At 38.5% G+C, this 18,461-nt stretch overlaps 1 protein-coding gene across 1 annotated transcript in view; it reads left to right on the top strand.

Moving 5' to 3' along the window:
* The window catches only part of SULT4A1 (sulfotransferase family 4A member 1), a 31,315-nt gene extending 12,854 nt beyond the window's left edge, over window positions 1-18,461 (top strand). Inside the window, exons 2-7 of the mRNA XM_063354742.1 lie at window positions 5,381-5,511; window positions 6,942-7,022; window positions 7,150-7,276; window positions 10,529-10,623; window positions 12,075-12,213; window positions 16,780-18,461. Of these exons, the coding sequence (XP_063210812.1) occupies window positions 5,381-5,511; window positions 6,942-7,022; window positions 7,150-7,276; window positions 10,529-10,623; window positions 12,075-12,213; window positions 16,780-16,892 (686 nt within the window). The 3' untranslated portion in view covers window positions 16,893-18,461. The remainder of the gene's footprint in view (window positions 1-5,380; window positions 5,512-6,941; window positions 7,023-7,149; window positions 7,277-10,528; window positions 10,624-12,074; window positions 12,214-16,779) is intronic.

Below are 18,461 nucleotides of genomic sequence, written 5' to 3'. Positions count from 1 at the left end.
GGATGAGTATTCAGTTCTTTCTGAAAATCGTGCCCTCTAATACATATTTAATTAGTCAGTCAAAAATATTGGCAATGTAACATCACAATTTCAGCCTTCTTTCTGAATCCTGAGTCTCATCTAGGAACAGAAGAATGGGAAAAATACGCTATCAAAGTATATATATGATTTTTATTATTAAAACCCTAATTGATAATGAAAATCCCTAACCTTAAGCCAGTTGGAATTCCAAGATGTAGGAGAACTTGAACATACAGAGTTTAAGAGATCTTTTTATGGTTTGGAAATTGTTTTCTTCTAATGGAAAAATCTAATTTTCCCTCCACTATCGTAGAGTGAAGATGAATCTGTCATACTTACCTGCAGATATATACTGAAATTGGTGAAAGGGCAGTGAGCTTGCAGGCAATTAGAACTACGTGGGGAAGCGCTTTACAGCACTTGCTAGGCCAATCTGACAACTTTAGCAGCCCTCATTTTTAATGAGTACTTACCTCTATCAGTGCTATAAAAAAAATCTAAGTCATAATGGGTCCATTGCATTGTATTAGGTGAAACTTGATCAAGCATTGGCAGATCAAACCAAGTGCAACTAATTGGGAGTGATAGAAGACTGTTAATACAAACATTAGTATTTCTTTTTTTTTTTTCATGTGGTTTCCAAACAAGGGGCAAATAAAAGGACTATACCAAAGACCTTTGCATCCTTAAGCTCCAGGTTTGTCCCATGTTAGCTGATACAGAGGGGAGAAAATGGAAATAAACTATATTAGAAGCCATGTAGGGAAGCAAAATTTCACAGGAAATTTTATGGTTTTATATCTGCCACTTCCCTTTGAACAAATCTGTGCAGTTCAGTAACTGCATGGGAGTGTGCCAGTGGCCAGAAAGTAGTGAGGGGAGCCAGAAAACCGCTGCGCTAAAGGATGTTTCTCCTTCCTACAGAGACTAAATTTGATGTCAAAAGGCATCTAATGCATAGAAGCAGAAAGGAGTAGCTGTGGTGTTTCAAAGTTTTGGCTGTCTTGTTCTGCTGTCTGGCTGCTGCAGCAGCAGTTACACTTACTGATAAACAGAGACAGTATGGCCATGAACTGACTTTGCTATTGTTGCTGAAGCATTGGCTATGAAAAAGGGGTACAAATGAAGAGTTCCCAGTCATCAATAGGGGCTGCTGTTGGTGTGATAGGATTTTTAATGAGTCCTGATTTCTGTGTATCATTAGGCATCACAGAAAAAGACAGCGCAGCCCAACTAGCACACTTCCAAACTGCTGTGACTGGGCTGCTTTTGTACACGCTGCTATGCAGAGTAGAAATGCAGGTTCACAGATAATTTGAAGGGCTCTCCTAAAAACCTGCGAATTCTGGCAGTAGCTTATCACAGCTGTTTCCCATCCCGTCTCTTTCCAGATATTGTGTGATAAACTGGAACACTCTGTTTTCTCCTGAGGTGTTGTATTGACATAACAGAAGAACTTGTCAGGGGAGAACATTTCTCAGGTACAGTGCATTGAAGCTCCATTTTAGTTGGAAATGGATAAACATAAATAAATTCCTCGTCTGTTTTGGCAATGTGACCTTGGAGGTAGCAGGGCCAGCAGTCTTCCTCCAGGATAAAATGTGGATCTACTGCGGTTGGAAGAAGGAACAGTAGAATTGCTGGGTACTTATGAATGTTGCATCTCCTGCCTTATGCCCAAAGGCTGACAGATTAATCCTCTTTGTCAGTGATTGTTTACTCTGTGTACCATCCCAAGTGACATGCATGTACGTGCACATGTATTCAGCAACACAAGGAGAAAATGACATAAAATACTAGAGATGCTCAAGATCCAGTGATTGTCTCCAAGAAAAACCTTTGCTTCATATGCATATGTGCTATATTTTCCACTTTATGACCTAATCCTTTAATTTCACTTGAAAAGTGAGTAACCCGCAAGCAACAATAAATGGTTATTGGCAGCCAGGCCAGAAATCTAGGGAGTATAAAGGTAAGTTCTGCACCTTTTTTTTTCTGTAGCTTCCTTCATTTTTTTTCTTCTCTCCGACAAGTATCATCATTGTCCCTTTTACTAAGAAAGTTTCTGTGGCATTTAGATGTGGCCAAATTTTGTGATAGATGGGGATTATCAGAGGTTATTCCCATAATCTCCTTTGAAAATCTCAGTTTCAGCAATTTACTCTAGCTTCCACCCGTAAAATGTTGGTTCTTGCACATCTCCGCAGACATCAGGTTAAGTCAGTTGGTTCAAATTGGGGGCTACAGCAGAAGACTCACATTCACCTCCCACAGTGGTAAATTTAATAAATTCTGCTAGCTCCAGTCTAGTTTTAAGCCTCTGATTACATGCATAGGTACAGTACCCCAGTTTGTTTGGCTTTCCAGCCAGCTGGTGTTCCCAAGGGCTAGGAAATCTTGCCCTCTAGCAACTAGGTCTGGAATTTGGACTGCTATTTGTCTATTGCTAGGTTAAACCATCATTTCTAAACCAAAAGAACATTCAGCTCTGCTATCTGCAATTTAACTTGAGTTGTTTTTAATCCTAATAGAGATTTGAGTAGGTTATATATAGATAGATAAAGGCTTTTAGCTATTTTTTTATTTAAAAAAAAATAAGCATGTGGTGTTTTAGTTGTTTGTTTGGGTTTTTTTTAAACAGATCAGGTTGATGGTAATTTTATATAGGGGGCTTTTCGGAATATGTGTGTGGCATAAATGATAATTGATTAAGGGTGACAAGTTTAAAAGTTACAGTTCCCTCAGAAGTTAAATCTCTAGTTTTCATTTGCATTAAGACCCTGAAAATCCTGAGCAGAGTAACTTGAGTGTTAATATGGAAGAAAATCAGGCTAATATAGTGGGTGACAAAATGCGAAAACTAGTACAGAGATCATGGGTGGGAGAATTCAGGATCAGTGGTCCTACTGCAGGTGTAGGGAGGAGAAATTCTAGTCTGCTGGATGGCCAGAAGCCAGGCATCTAAACTGTCAGCTTGCAAACCTCCCCTTTGTAGAAGAGACATTGCAGAAATACTGCTTGCTGTGTGAATTGGAATAGGATGCTGGAATATGCGCAGCACTACATACATAACTACAGTAATTTGCTTATGTCCATTCTAATAATTAGCACTGAGGTTCACAGATATAAAGCGCTGTTTTAAAGAACCTGTACTTGATGGAGATTTTTAATTTTCTGGCCTGTGTACCTGCCATGTGCCCAGCAGTACTCTAATGAATCGCTGGTTTTGGTGGAAGCACATTTAGATGAAGACTTCCAAGCTTCCAAAGGCCCGCTTCCTTCTGAATTGGAACCCTTCTTCCCCATGCCTCCTACATTAATATGTCATTTTCTATCTCTGCAGTGCTCCATGGATCTGCTAGCAATCAAGCTGAGTCTAGCGCATAGCCATGGGTCTGAGCAGAACTAGGTAAGGCCATGGGGGCTGTGCTTCCTGGCCCTCACCTCCTACTTATTTGGTGGACTTTGTGGAGACCTGGTAGGGAACATGCTGCTCTCCTGAAGTTTCAGCATAGATCTGTCTCAACACTCTCACCCTTTTGTATTCAGAGGCACAATGGAGATAGATTCTTTTTGCCTAGAGAGCAGCTGAGTAACAAAATTAGAATGTCCTGGTGGTGTTGTTTATCCCCGTGCACTTTTTCCTTTTCCTTTCATGGAACAAGGTTGCCATAATAGCATTTTTCTTTGCAGGCGGAATTGGAAATACAGAAATAAATTATGGAGAACTAGGGTGTCTCCTGTCAGAATAAATATTTAATGCGAAACAAGGGTTGTGCTCATTCAGAGTCACAAGGACTGATACTGAAGTACCGTATGTATGTTAATTTTAATGTATAAAATCTATGCTTGGACTTAAAAATGCAGAGTGAACAGCCTTAAGGGCAAACGTGTATTGTCTGTGACAGCTGTCTCTGTGGGTGATGGTAATGTAAAAGTTTCTTTTTTTACAAGCCATTTTAATTTACTCACCAATCAGTCAGGAAACAGAGGAATCCTAAAGTACTTGCTCTCCAAAGCAGTTCTTGAAGATGTGTGTTCTTTTATGTTGTATCCAGACTGTGTTCACTCTAACCAGCCTCTAAAATACCTTCCTAGCTCAGATTAAAAAAAAAATCCTGAATAATGATTCACTGTTTTTCCTAGTGTTGGAACAACATACAGAATTTGTACAAAATGTGTCTGTTGATGTGTACAATCATGATAGTTAACATGAATTAACTGGTGACTGATACAAGTTACTTGCAACTTTTAAGTTATTTTCAAGTTAAAACATGAATGAAAGGCATGATCTCAGTTTGCTGCTTATCTTTCCAAGGACATGGGATGTTGAGCAGACTTTTGCTTTCTAAAAAGTTCTGGAACAACTACTTGTTTCTTTAGGCAACACGAGAGACAGAATAAATCCTGGTCTCATTTTCCCTTAGTTTTTACAACTCGTAAATAATTGGTCAATCTGTTGCAGTAGCCAGGATACCCCATGCCCGTGCGACTTGTCATCTGAACTGTGGGGTGCCTTCCCTGCTAGCTCACTTTGATCTCTCCTCATGCCGTTCCTCCATCTCACCAAAAGCCCGTACCTTTCTCTTCGTAAGCCTCTGTCAAGTATCTCTGAATGTTTGTTTGCCTGTTTTGCGGGCTTCCTACCTGCCTGAAGGTAAAGTAATTTGAAATAGTTTCCCTGTTCAAACATCTACTTGGAATACCTATTAATTTTCCAAAGTGCAGTCATTAAGGCTATAATATGTAATGGTTGCTTTGTAAATGTCCTTGAACTGGAGAGAGAGATGTAATTGGGGCCTCTAAAGCTTATGACTAACTCGCTATGCATTGATGCGTTCAGTGGTTTATCCAGTCCATAACGTGGAGGTATAAATAGACTCTGAAATCATTGCATAACAGTAGAATTGCCTACAATTTAGAATAGAGGACACTGGCAGTTTCCCAGTATGGCTGCTAATGCATTTAGTGAACTTGGATGATCTCTGTCTGCCTCATTTTTTTCATTTCTAAAATGGAAATAGTAGTATTTGCCTAGCTAGCATTCACAGTGGAAAATCTTTTTTTCAGTGCTTTCCAATTCACAGGTAAAATGAGTGGGAAACAGAAACATTTAAATTATTACTGAAGAAAAATCTCAGGTCTTTTACGTGAAAGGAGATCTTCATGCGTTTAAAATAAAACTAAGGGAGCTTTTTTTTTTTAACTACGTTAAAACAGTAGTTACAGACTTAGCTCAGAGCAGACTATTAAGGACAAAAATTATCATTATTTCTATGTCTAGGTCTCCCTTCGTATGCTTCTGTTTAGATAAGAACTGTAATGCAATGTGTTCTCTTTCATTGTTTGGTTTATGCAGGCACAGGCTTGCTACAGGAAGTGGTGTATCTAGTGAGTCAGGGCGCTGATCCAGATGAGATTGGACTAATGAATATAGATGAACAACTTCCAGTCCTAGAGTACCCTCAGCCTGGTCTGGACATCATCAAGGTACAATTTATTGCAAAGAAACTCACTCAGCATTACGGTGTCTTTGTCCTCGGTTCCATGTTTATCACTTCATTTCATCTGTTGTCCTTGTCCTTTTCATCACTGGACTTGCTCAGTTTGTTGGAATGGTTCCGAGTATTATTAGGTTACTTTAAAATTGCTTTTATTAAGCTTTATTATACCCTGTTTAATGCTTTAGGAGATGTTTCTCCGTGTCCTAAATATCCTCGCAATGGGTTTCCTGAATAAAAGTTCCAGGTCTCCCTTACTTATGTAAACAGAAGCTGCCCAATTGAGGAAAATTTGCTTTGATCCCTTTCCTCAATTTGCCACAGAGGAACTACAAATAAAGAGGCCTATGAACCTGCAGGCCCACAAGTCTGGATTTACACGTGTAAATCCTTAGAGACCCAGGATCTGTGGATCTACAGACTCTGTAGGTGTAGTTTGAGGAGTTTAGAATATTCTGTGTGAAATGACTTCCACACTATTTAAGAATCACTTGGAGACTAGTGGCATGGCATATAATTGTGATCTTGTCATTGCTGTAACAGGCGTGTCTTAGAATGATTAGGCAAATTACTGGGCTCCATCCTAGGACAGTTGCAGTGCCTGTTGAATTGAGGTAGCTGAGGCTGGCACAGATGGGTTCAAGCTGCTTCTAGTCCATGACAACTGCAGTATCAGCCTACTTTAGGCTGAGAGCGTTTGCTGGTCAGAGGTTGCTTTTCTTTTTCATCTGTGAGATGCCTAGTCCGATGAGATCTCAGTGCTACCTCGTTACAAATAAGTGGTGCCGATAGTGAGAGGTTTAGTTTGAGATTACACATTGTTATCTGTACTATGTGCTAGCAACTTGATCCAATAAAGATTTACGCAGTTTTTAACTACTGGAAGATGATTTGTGTCATAAGACGATTTTGTCTCAAATTACAGAAAAATACTCTGTTTGAATGATGTTCACACACTCAGATAAATCTTTTAATTGTATGAGTATAATTCTGAGGATAAAATAAATTGCAAGAGTAAAATTTTGAATTGAAGAAGTTATGGGTAGGGTTTTCAGCGCTTCTAATCTTTTCCAAGGAATTCTATTGGAAGCATCACTGGGAACAAAGTTAGTTTGATACTAGGAAACTTCAACCATGACACTCTCTTCTTGAGAAGGTCCTACAAAGGGAATTACTTTGAAAACAGAAGGGGGGGAACAACAAAAAACCCCAATACATTATCCAGCCTATTCATGTTTAAAAAACAGATGTAACTCCCTGACCTAATTTCTAGTTCCAGACCCCTCTTAATTTAAGAAGTGAATTTGTGAATGTGACTCAGTACAGTAGAGGACTTCAAGTATGACAGTTCAGGACAGCTCAAGATGTGCCAAAAACTAATGCACAATAAGCAGTGTTTCTGTCTGCTTTATATTGTAGGAACTGACATCTCCTCGCCTTATAAAAAGCCACCTACCGTATCGGTTTTTGCCTTCGGACCTCCATAATGGCAATTCAAAGGTAAAAATTAAATGAAGTCATGTTTGTTTAACTATACCAGCAGCAGTTGTTTAAGTGCTTTGGGAAACTTGGGCTGGGGGAAAAGCTTTCAATAAGATGTTTCACTTTTTCTCCCCCCACATCATAGGTAATATACATGGCTCGCAACCCCAAAGACCTGGTGGTGTCTTATTACCAGTTTCACCGCTCCCTAAGGACCATGAGCTACAGAGGAACATTTCAGGAGTTCTGCAGAAGGTTTATGAATGACAAGTGTAAGGAGCTGTTCTCTCTGCACACGCTGTTACACATTTATTTTCATCTCTGCATTCCTTCTGCAAGTACAGAAATGAACTGGATAAAGGTGCATTTGTTTTGCATATAAAGCAAGGAGGTTGCTACAGAGTGCTGCATGGACTTAGATATGTCCATGCAAACTATGGCCATGCATTGTAAATAATTGCCTTATGATATTTGACACCATGGGCTCAGCAATGTTCCACTTAGCTCAGGCAAAACTCTGGTCTACTTTTTTAAAATTCCATTTGCGAGGTACCAGGTACCTTGTGAAAAGTGACGAATACCAGCATCATTTAATTTCAGTTGTACCTCACTGTTAGCTACTTTGCAGGAGTCTCACTGTTCCTCAAGGGTTGTTTTTTTTTTCTGGGAATTCCTTTAATATTTTTATTTCATCCAAAACTCAAGGTTTGTCCCTTGTTAACACAGTTAACACAGAAAAATGTCTAGTTTGCATGAGATTGATCTGGAGTACATCCGTAAATTGAAGTGAACCCCTGTAGGAAGGCAGCTGCGGTGGGCTGCTACTGTCTGAAAAATACAGCTCTGTGCTGAGAATACACAATAACCTGCTTTACAACAACTCCTCAGCTGCTCACCCAGTAACTCCTTCGAGCGAGGGCTGTTTCATGACACACACACCCCCACTGCGTTCCCAGTCAGGCTGCCTTGCCTTAAGTAGCTCCATTGCACTGGCTCTGTAAACTTACAGGGAGGACAAATCCTATGTTCTCATATAACTGGCTGGCACTAGGCTTTTTGACAAGGGATTGCCACACTTTCTAGCTAGGAAGAGAAAAAAAATGTATTGCCTTCTATTTCTTTACAAAATCTTCTCTGTGATCCCTTAATGTGACACTAAGAATTCACCATGTACCTTGTGCTCTGAGAACAGGATCTCCTCTAGATCCAGTGCAGCTTGCTTTCCTTCAACCTGGAATTTGGAGGAGTTGTATAATGCTAAACGGAAGCAAAAAGTAAAAGCCTACCAGTGGAGGTTATTTAATAGGCCTTAAAAACCTTTGCTGCTTTCTCCTACAAGTTTGTGCAGGGAGGGTAAATGCTCTCCTTCCATTTCAGCACACCTTCAGCTTTTTCTTTTGTATTCCCTCACATTTGTCTGTAGCCCATGATCAGGAACTTCTAGACTGGAGACACATGAAAAGCACATTAGAAGGTCTTCTAATGTACGAGGAAGGTTCTGTACTCTTTTTCATATAAATATCTGAAGAGTTATCTTCATACAGCTGTTTGATGTATCACAACCTCCCAGAGCCAGTAAAACATCACAGCATGTTCTGTGTCCATAATTGTGCAAATGGACTGTTTTGTAATACAGTAAATTTAGCATGTAGCTAAACATTTGCATCTCATGGAAGCAATGCAGCAGCAAAAAAACTTTCATGAGCAAAGTACTGCTAGAGGGAGAAGCACTGAGCCCAAATGACACAATACTATCTTGAAACAAATTCTGTGCATGTTAGCTGTATTGTTTGAAAGCATACAGTTGGATAGGGATTGGTCTTGAGTGTTCTCGTCCTTTGGTATTATCCTCTAAAGCTTAAAGGGGTTTCTTACATAAAGCATAGATAAACTCTGCTAACATAATCTTAATGGCTCCTTGCCCTGTACCATTAAGAGCAGCTAGGAACACTCTTTGCTTGACTGATGTGTTAGCTTCATGCGTGAATTTATTTAGGCGTGTAGAATGGGAAGAACAAAAATGGAATTTTTCCAATACCTTTATAAAAATTGAAAACGAGTCAGCAGATTAATTTTCTTCTGAAACTGATCTGTTTACCCATTAAAAGTATTCCAGTTACCTAAATTAAACAATTATTTTTCAAAGGGAAAATGTGGCTTCAAAAAACAAAGCTTACAAAGTTTAATATTTTTCTATAGCTGCTTTGCTGAAAAGATAAAATTGACCAAAAAAATACTGGGAATGTGAAAAACTGCTCACCATATTTGCTTAACTCCTGCCTTGATTATCTGAAGTACTTTGTTACCAGTGATAAATTCCCCCAAAGAAATATGCAGGATGCATTTCTCTTTCTGGTAACATTGTCAGCAAAAGACATTCTCTAGATAATAAATACCGGTGTCTGAACCTCTGCTAGACACATATAAATTGACCGCTATCAGAGTGAATGTGGACTTTTATCAGAGAAGTGAAAAACAAAGGAGGAAAGTTTTGGGGGGAGGGTTAAGGCTTCTAGTAACCGCTGCCTCAGCAGTGCTGGGAGCACAGGCCCTCCCAGCATAGCATGGCAGCTTCTCTTCAAGTCCTAAACCCCAAACAACAGATATGGGAACTGAAGACAAGCTGCTGGTGGCATGCAGGCGGTAGGAGGCATAAGCTTTTCATCATTGGCAACCCTGCACGCTGGGCCTGCTCATGACTTGCGATATATGGGAAGTACCCCATCACATCACTCTTAAGCTTTCAGGAGCGCTCAGCACCTCATGGGCATCTGGTTGTACTCTGGATTTATGGTGTAGTTGAGATAACAGATAACAGTATAGCTGAAACTGTGTTGTGGTGTATCTAGAGAAGTTGTGTGGAAGTGTGCAGAAAAAAATAATAGAAGAGAGTAGGTCTTAGATTTTGGCGGGGGGCAAAACATGCAGTGATAAATAGAATATTCTGTCAATACATCCTACGTTTTTTGGGAACAACCATGAAACATTTTTATAGGTCTGTTTCCTCAGTACTTGTTTCATTAAGAAAGGACAATGGTTAGCAATTCTTTGTCTTTAATAGAGGATGCTCTATGGAACTTTCCATGAATGCTGTATCTAGCTTCTAAGTGAAGGAAGCTGCAGTGTGATATGTTAATCGCAGGAATTCACACAGGTTGGAGCCACTGGAAATTTGCCTTCTGCAAAGCTGTGTAACTTTTATTTTGGCTCAATTTTTGTTCAATAGTCATGTACTTGTCATTAATACTGAGCTCCAAGAGGTCCATCATGAAATATAGTGGCATTTTCAGTTGAACGTTTTATCTTTATGGTAAGTTAGTTCTTTTGAATATTCCAAACTGATAGAAAAACTCTTTTTTAAATTTAGTTCCTTGCTGTGCATGGCAACGGGTCAAAACCAGACACTGGTCTCCTTGGGGCTATGAACCACTCAGTTAATTTATTTTTCTGGTTTTTTTTTCCTTTTTGAAAAGGGCTTAATAACAAAAGTGTTAATTTTCCTCATGCCAATCATGTCTTTGTAGTAGGATATGGTTCGTGGTTTGAACATGTGCAAGAGTTTTGGGAACATCACATGGATGCCAATGTACTTTTTCTGAAGTATGAAGATATGCATAAGGTAGGTTAGATGTAGTGAAAAGGTATTTAAATTATATTTAGCATTGTAGTGTTTAAAATACATAAAGTACAAAATTTGCTTCTTATGCCCATGTTTGGGCTCCCTAAAGTCTGATACCATTTTTTAAACCACTGGCATTCAATAGCTTCTATGGACATCAGCAGTTTCATAAACCTATTAATTTACTCAGGAATCTGCCTGCATCCATAGGCATTGAACCACTCACAAAGAAGGCACACATCTGAACCGTTCAGTGCTTGCTACATTCAGCTCTGGGCATGCATTTGAAAGAAATGTCTTTCTGCATGTGCTTAATCAATGGGGAAAAAAAATTATACCATCAGTGTTTTGCCCTATATATTTGGCATTAATTCTGATTATTTGGTTGTTCTTACTGTCTTCCGTGAAACAATGTTGAAAAAAATTAGGGATGATAGTGTAGCATAAGGTGAAAATAATTATTGGGTCCTTACAGTATACTTAATTCTTAATCAGAAATTTAGTGGAAATACTACATAGAACATTGGTTTCCATTTCCTATTGCAATAATATATTTTTGAGCATTAATGAAAATACTGCAAGATGTTTATTTGATTGGAAAACTAATGCAAACATAGGAAAAACCCATCTCCTATCTCTTAAGCCCACAAAAAGTCAAAATCAGGGTAGAACTCAGTAAAGCTGAGTAAATTATAATTTCGGGTTTACTAAGACTTCTGGTGGAGTGGGATGCTAAATGATGATGTAATGCAATCAGAATAAGTAAAAAAAAATTAGTAGAAATTATTTCAGACCCATGGTTTTGAATAATGATGTATTCTTAGCTGTGCTCACTGGTGGATGCTGCTGAAAGCCGGTGGCATGGTATTGGCTTTCTGCTTCCTGATAAACATTGCTATTTTGTCCTTGCAACTCCAGAAGTTTTACTCATACTGAGGAACCCTGGAGTTTTGGATATATAAATTAATAACTGCTTATTCTCAGATGTCACCTCACTAGATCCTTTCCATCTACCTGAATAAAGTCCCAGAAGCTAACAATGAAGGAAGGGCTGTTCTGACACTTGTAGTCATTTGTTTTATGAAGATCAAAATCAATGTACCTTAATTCTTCCAAAACACACTGATATTCCAAAGTGATCAGTTAAGGGTGCGGTGTTGTCTGAAGTGGGAAGCATCGCAAGTACTTTGGAGTTCCCCGTTCTAATACTTGAATGGTTGAACCTAAATGACCGTGTTCTCTGCTAACCTGTCTTACCCTAATTACTTGGAATGTGTTTATTTTCAGTGAATTGGAAGGTGGCAAAATTTTAAGACAGTGGTGTTTCTACAACTTCTGCGTTTGTATTTTTTCACATCAGGATATAACTTATTTTGAAATATTTAAACTAATTTTAAAAAAATAATTTTAAATATTGTAAAATAAACCATTTTTTAAATACTCTCTTACAGGACCTAGCAACAATGGTTGAGCAACTGGTGAGGTTCTTAGGAGTTTCTTATGACAAAGCACAGTTGGAATCCATGGTGGAACACTGCCATCAACTCATTGATCAGTGCTGTAATGCTGAAGCACTTCCCGTTGGCAGGGGTATGTTTAAAACCCACAGTAAAACTCTTATTGTGGAAGTTGCAAAAGGCAACTGACGACTTAGTAATCTACAGGATGTGTTAAGATGTTGGCAAAATATTGCTATGTGAATTGTGGGAGGTAACTTGACTGTTGGTGCAATTTGGGGGTTCATTTGTTCTCAAGTAAAGTTAGGTAGAAGTGACTAAAAAGGATGGAAGCATCCAAGCTGAACAGTGTATATTCAACATCATGCAAACCACTCTGTTAGAGAATCTTTGGCTTACTTCAATGGATGAGCTGTTCATACTGAGAAGACTGCACTGCTCCTTCTGACCTTTGGCATGTCAAAGCCCACACAATTTCATACAGTTTATTCTGGCCTAAGCCCTTGTGTTTATCAGATTTTCTAGAATAGCAGATAATTCAAATTTGAAGGCATCAAATGACAAGGATCTGTAGTTTTCTTTTTTCTTTTCATTGTCTACCTCAGCTGTTTAAAATGTGTTTAGCTTCTAGATGTTTATTCTGGTGAGGTCTTTTCTTTAGGACCCCAAAGTACCCTTTAAACTACTGATACATCTGTCCTTTGATAACATCAAGAAATCAAGTCCTGTCTCAGTCTTCCTTCTGATAAGCATAAAAGAGTGACCTCACTAAGTCTTCCTCTAATTATTTTCTGTAGGCTGCCTTACAGCACTTAACGATTCTTTTTAAAAATGAGGGCGTAGGATTGAGGTGGAGAATTCCTATGTCAGCCTTACATATGCCTTGCCCAGACATAAAATCACTTTATGTGCTGATTTAAACCAGCTTTAACTGTAACTTTTTCTCTCCCTGTCTCCCTTGTTTGTCCATCCATGGCCACATTAGCGCTCTTTGCTGCAGCATCATACATGAAGCATGTGTCATTTATCATGACCACAAAGTCTTTTCCGAGGAACTAATTTGCAGGTTCTTGTCCCTTACTCAGGGAGCATGACCTGAATACTTTGTTCTTAAGTTTCTGCGTAGGAGCACTTTTCCATACTACCTTTCTCAGCCAACCTTATCGTTATCTACAGGTTTTATCAGCTGTAATTTTTATAATTATTTTCAAATCTCTGATAAAAATACTGAATATCGTCAGTCCTTCTTGACAGTTAGCCAGTTGTTTATTCATTATTATTATGCATTTTGTTGGATTTATATAGTTCTATTAAAAAAACACTAAAATCAGATGCCTTACAAAAGTCTATTGTATCTTTGAGTTCACCTTTAATCAGTCAAACTGCAGTCTTGCCAACACTCAGTCAGGTTTGTTTGAGAGCAAGTTTGTTTTCCCATGAAAGCGGGTTCACTGGTATTCTGTAGTATCTTTGCGTCTTTCTTGGCAAAGCCTTATGCCAGTTTTCCATTATTCAGCTCAGACTATCGTCAGAGTAACTGACCCAGGATAACCTGTCCTGTTTGTATGTTGGCACGAACATTTCACAATGTCAAACTTGGGTAAAAGCCACTGCTCACACCTACTTGTTTTTGTCTTTGTCTTTGCACACCTGGTGTGGAAAGACTCTAAGTATGTTACGTAGAGGCTATAAGCTCCTGGTATCACGGTAGGACCTGGAAACCAAATTCCTATGGGCAGTTCTTTGTCATAACTGTGATATGGCACTTCTCTTTGCCCCAGTTCACTTATGTTATGGTAAATAATGACTTCTTGAAATAAATAGTTCAGGTTCGCTGGCTTGAGGTGAAATTCTGGTGAAAACAAAAGAGTTCACAGTTTCACCGAAAGACCTAATATATTCCCTATGTTTTCTGGTAGAGGTCTCCACTGAATGGTGTGTTTTCCTGCTCTTAGTTACGTTTCTTTCAACTCCAATCCTACCCTCTCCTTAAATTCAGCATGTGATGCAACTTGTATCTGGTGTGAAAACAACAGACCATCTGATTTGCAGTAGGATTTTATGGCACGCAGCCTAATTGATTACCAATCTACTTCTCTGCTATGAAGACAAGATCACAAAATCATGAATTTGATAAGACATTTTGAGGGCATTGGATAAAGTCTTCAATGGCAGTGCAAGATCTTACAACCAACAGATCTGCATTCTCCTCCATTGATTTGTATGTAACACAAACCCCTAGGTTTGTTACTAACCTCCACGATCTGGAAATCTGTGGAGCAGCAGCACTGCTACATGCTATGCACAGCCCAAATCTCCGCTGCTTGTCCAGTGAAAGCCAGAAAGGCAGTTGTGAGAGAAAGGTGAGGTGGTAATACAAGAGGAGAGAGAACAGACCTGCTGGTGAGACCTTCCACAGGCAGAAAGGTCAACTACTGTCTCTGCTGGCCAGATCATCTCCATCAGATAAACAGGGTGATGCCCACTTTCGCTGCATGCACTGTTCTGTACGTCCTGTTAGTGTTCGTTGTTCTGTAGAGGAGCCTGCAAACCCTCAGTCAAGGGTCAGTATACTGTCTAGAAATCTTTCAAAACAAAGCCTCTGTTTTGTAATAGAGAAGGAAGGGAGTTACAGTAGTTAATGTAATATTTTGTCATTTGTTCACTGTGTGCTTTTTATTAAAAATATCCTTATTTTGAATTTCTTTTGTTCACTGTCTCTGGCTTTTACAATGTTTTGTTACTTCAGAATGCAGCTTCATTAACAGTGCTTTGTTCCTTCTCTGTTCGTTTCTGTGACAAAGAATGGTGGCAATAACATGACAGCTTATTGTAATTTGTTTCAAATATTTTTAATTTGTCGGTTACATTTACTTTTTTATTTTGCTTTATTTTAGTTCTTCATTTTTTTTTTCTTTTAGCACATTGATCTTTACTCTGAAGATAACCCTGAGCTGCTGTGAAAGCAGAACAATGATTAGATATGTTACTTATCTTTGACTCTTATCACATCATAATTTACACAGTTGCATGATTCAAATCATAAACCAGGTGGGTGACTATTTGAGAAGCTATCAATTCGTGTGGTAAAAAAAAATGTTACAAATAATCCACTGCATATGTCCTTTATAGAACTTGTCATTTGTCCATACGTGTTATTAGGGACATTCAGAAATAAAAGGCTTATCTTTCCCAAGCAGAGGAAGAAAAGGTTTTATTATCATTATTGAAAGGGAAATACAGGCTTTCATGTTTCATGCTGTACTTTATGCAATTATAGTTGCCAGAGCAAAATCGAAGTCGGTATCAGATGTTTATGATTGCAAGTGTTTTCTTAATGGTTTTTTTTGGTACAGGAGAAATTTGGTGAAAGCAATAAATCATGCATTTTCAGTTAGTTTCAGGTTCTTTTGATCTTTGGATCTTGAAAACAAACAAGAACCCTGTCATACCTTCAGGAGTTATAAGAAAATCCTGATTTCATAAAACAGCTCTTGCCACACATACTACACCATCACGTTAATATGTAATTTGTAGATGTTTCAGACAGTTTTGTCTTTGGACTCAATTATAGAGTTGCTGCATAAAAGCAATGGTAATTAAATTAAATGGGTATTCTTCTTATGCATCAAATGCATAATTAAGCTCCCTGCATGTAGTTTGGTTCTTGCTGTTATGATTAAACTCTCTGGTAGCACAGTCCCAATTCTCCTTTCATTTATTCCAGTTGAACAAGCCTGGATTTTGTCTTTATTTATATCCAGTATAAATGAGAAGAGAATTGGGCCTCTCAGTCTGGTTACTCCATCGCGCTTATTTGGTACTATAGATAACGGTACTATAGTACTGAGTATAGTACCGAGTAGCCCTGGCTGACTTTGAGTTAAATGGATTTTGGCCTGCAGTGAAACGGTGGTTAAGGGGGCTGCAGCTTTGACTGGTGGTTTCAGCAGTGCCATCGGGTTACGTTACTAGTTGGGTTCAGTAGAGTAGACAAATTCTCCATACAAGGAAAAAGTGTTCAGTGTCCCTATTGCATAAAGCCTCCTATTTTGTATTTAGTACAAAACTAAAATTTAAATGGTGCAAACCGGGTGCGTGGCACTTGTTCTTTTCTGTAGATATAATCTAGGCCGCTCCTATTTAGCAAATAATTCTCTCCATATCGAGAAACATAAATTCATCTGTTGAATTTATCACTAAACATAAAACAATAGAAATTAGTAATGACAATATTACACCACAATAATCAGAATTCAGTAATGTTTAATACTCTGCATTCCATGTACCTTTTGAATAGTTCTCTAACCAGTGTATGCTGAAGGCACGCTAATTTTGAAATGCGTTGCTGTTAGCTGTCGGTATTATTAAAGAGCCATAGTTTGCACTGAAACCAGAATTCCACTTTCAAATGAATACCCAACCCAAAATCTGTATTTATTTCTGATTGAGGCCAGAGCAAAATCTCTCAAAAAATCCGAGTTCTTCCTGTATAATACTCAGTTGGTGCAGATGACAAGGTGTATGGTACTTACTTTAAGGCTTCGCAAGGGTTGTAGCAGGGGAATTGTGTAAGACAATGAACAGCCTCTCCTTGAACTTTCAGTGAAAGCTAAGACTGCCCTGCACAATTAGACTGTAGATGTATGATGTCCTGTTATGCCCGCTCTCTGACTTGTGTTCCTTCTCTGTGTTTCAGGACGAGTTGGGCTATGGAAAGACATCTTCACTGTTTCAATGAATGAGAAATTCGATTTAGTTTATAAACAGAAGATGGGAAAATGTGACCTCACATTTGATTTTTATTTATAAAAGTGCATGCATATGGTATCCAAATATAGCTAGAAGTGCTTTATGCATTCATTTATTACCTGCTGGACAAACTACTGTAGCTATTATGTGTAACGAGATTTAAAGAAAGAAAAACAATCTAAGTAAACCATATCAGATACAATTATCTTTGATCCTAAACAGCTGTTTATCTTCTAGTATTTTAATCCTTTGTCCACATGCAAGAACGTCCTAGACAATACTAGAATATTCAGCTGTTATGGAATGTATTATATACGTATAAGGTATGTATCATATATGCAACTAGAATGTACACCTTTTCAGCCCCACATTGATTATTTAATGTGTTTTATAAAAGCTTTTCACTAGAACCTAAATAAATGTCCGTAAACCAAATAAAAAATTATTTCAGAGGGAAACAAGGAACAGGCCAAAACTGTATGCTAGAATGATCTCAGGGGTTAATTGTCACATTTATTTTTATAGCAGGTATATCAAGTATAAATAAATCCCATTCCAAAATAGTAACTGATCAAAGTGGGGTTCACATTAGGTTCTGCACACCCTTATCTGTATAATTTGAGTAGGTTCTGTGCACTGGCATACTTTGCAAGACAGGCCTTGTTATGAAATATAGCTGCGATTGTCGCTCTGATCCTAAAACCCACCCACACTTTCATGGTTGACAGCACACAGCTGTTTTCCTGATGGATGAAGTTCAGTTCCATGCTGAAGGTCAGCAATCAGAAGCTTCTTAAGCCCCCAAGTCTTAATTTGGTCCCTCAACATGAGGCTTAAAATGAAGGCATCTGGTGCAGGGTCTTTGTTGAGGAATCGGAGTCTCTGACCCATATCGCTTTCCTGTATAGACATGAATTTCACCCATTAGATATAGTAAGATGCTGGATGTCCTCTAGCTCCACTAAAAGTTAAGGGCACTTAGCACTGTTTACGGTTTGTGCTACTGGACTCCACCAGACCTAAGTGGAAGATGAATATACGTGCCAGTACAAGTAGGCAGAGGAAACAGCAGCACTGAAGGAAGAGAGTTTAAAAATACGCCACCAGGTGGGAGTATTGCACAAATATTCATGCAGAATACAGTTTCAGTAATTGTTAGCCATGACTGGTCTGGATTATAATCAGGATTCAAGTTTATTTCTGTATCTTTTTTTTTTTTATTCTCTATGACAAGTATACAAACAGCCTGAAGCAGGCTACTATCACTATAAACCTCTCTAGAATTATTTTATTGTTCCGTTAGGTAATGACATGTACGCTTTTTAGGTTCTCAGCTGCAGGAGGCCCATTTTTCCTAGTCAAATATTCAGGCTCACCAAAAGCCATGAGGAAGGACTAGCAGATTTTTAGTGTTTCAGTTCTGTTGGGAAACAAACTGTCAGTTCAGCAACTGGCAAGTGGTGTAGCATGATGTGGCTTGACAGCACTTTTCCTTGTATATTTGTGAGTGAAAATGCTTTCAGTGAAATTTTATTTCTATTTTTATATTTTTAGTACTGTATCAATATTAAGCACTACACATTATACTTCTGTGCTTGCTTGCTTATTGAATAAAAGATGTGTTCCATG

Source organism: Chroicocephalus ridibundus, chromosome 1, assembly GCF_963924245.1.
Source record: "Chroicocephalus ridibundus chromosome 1, bChrRid1.1, whole genome shotgun sequence".
NCBI lineage: Eukaryota > Metazoa > Chordata > Aves > Charadriiformes > Laridae > Chroicocephalus > Chroicocephalus ridibundus.
Note: the sequence above shows the minus strand (reverse complement) of the source record. Positions and strands in the feature narration are given on the sequence as shown.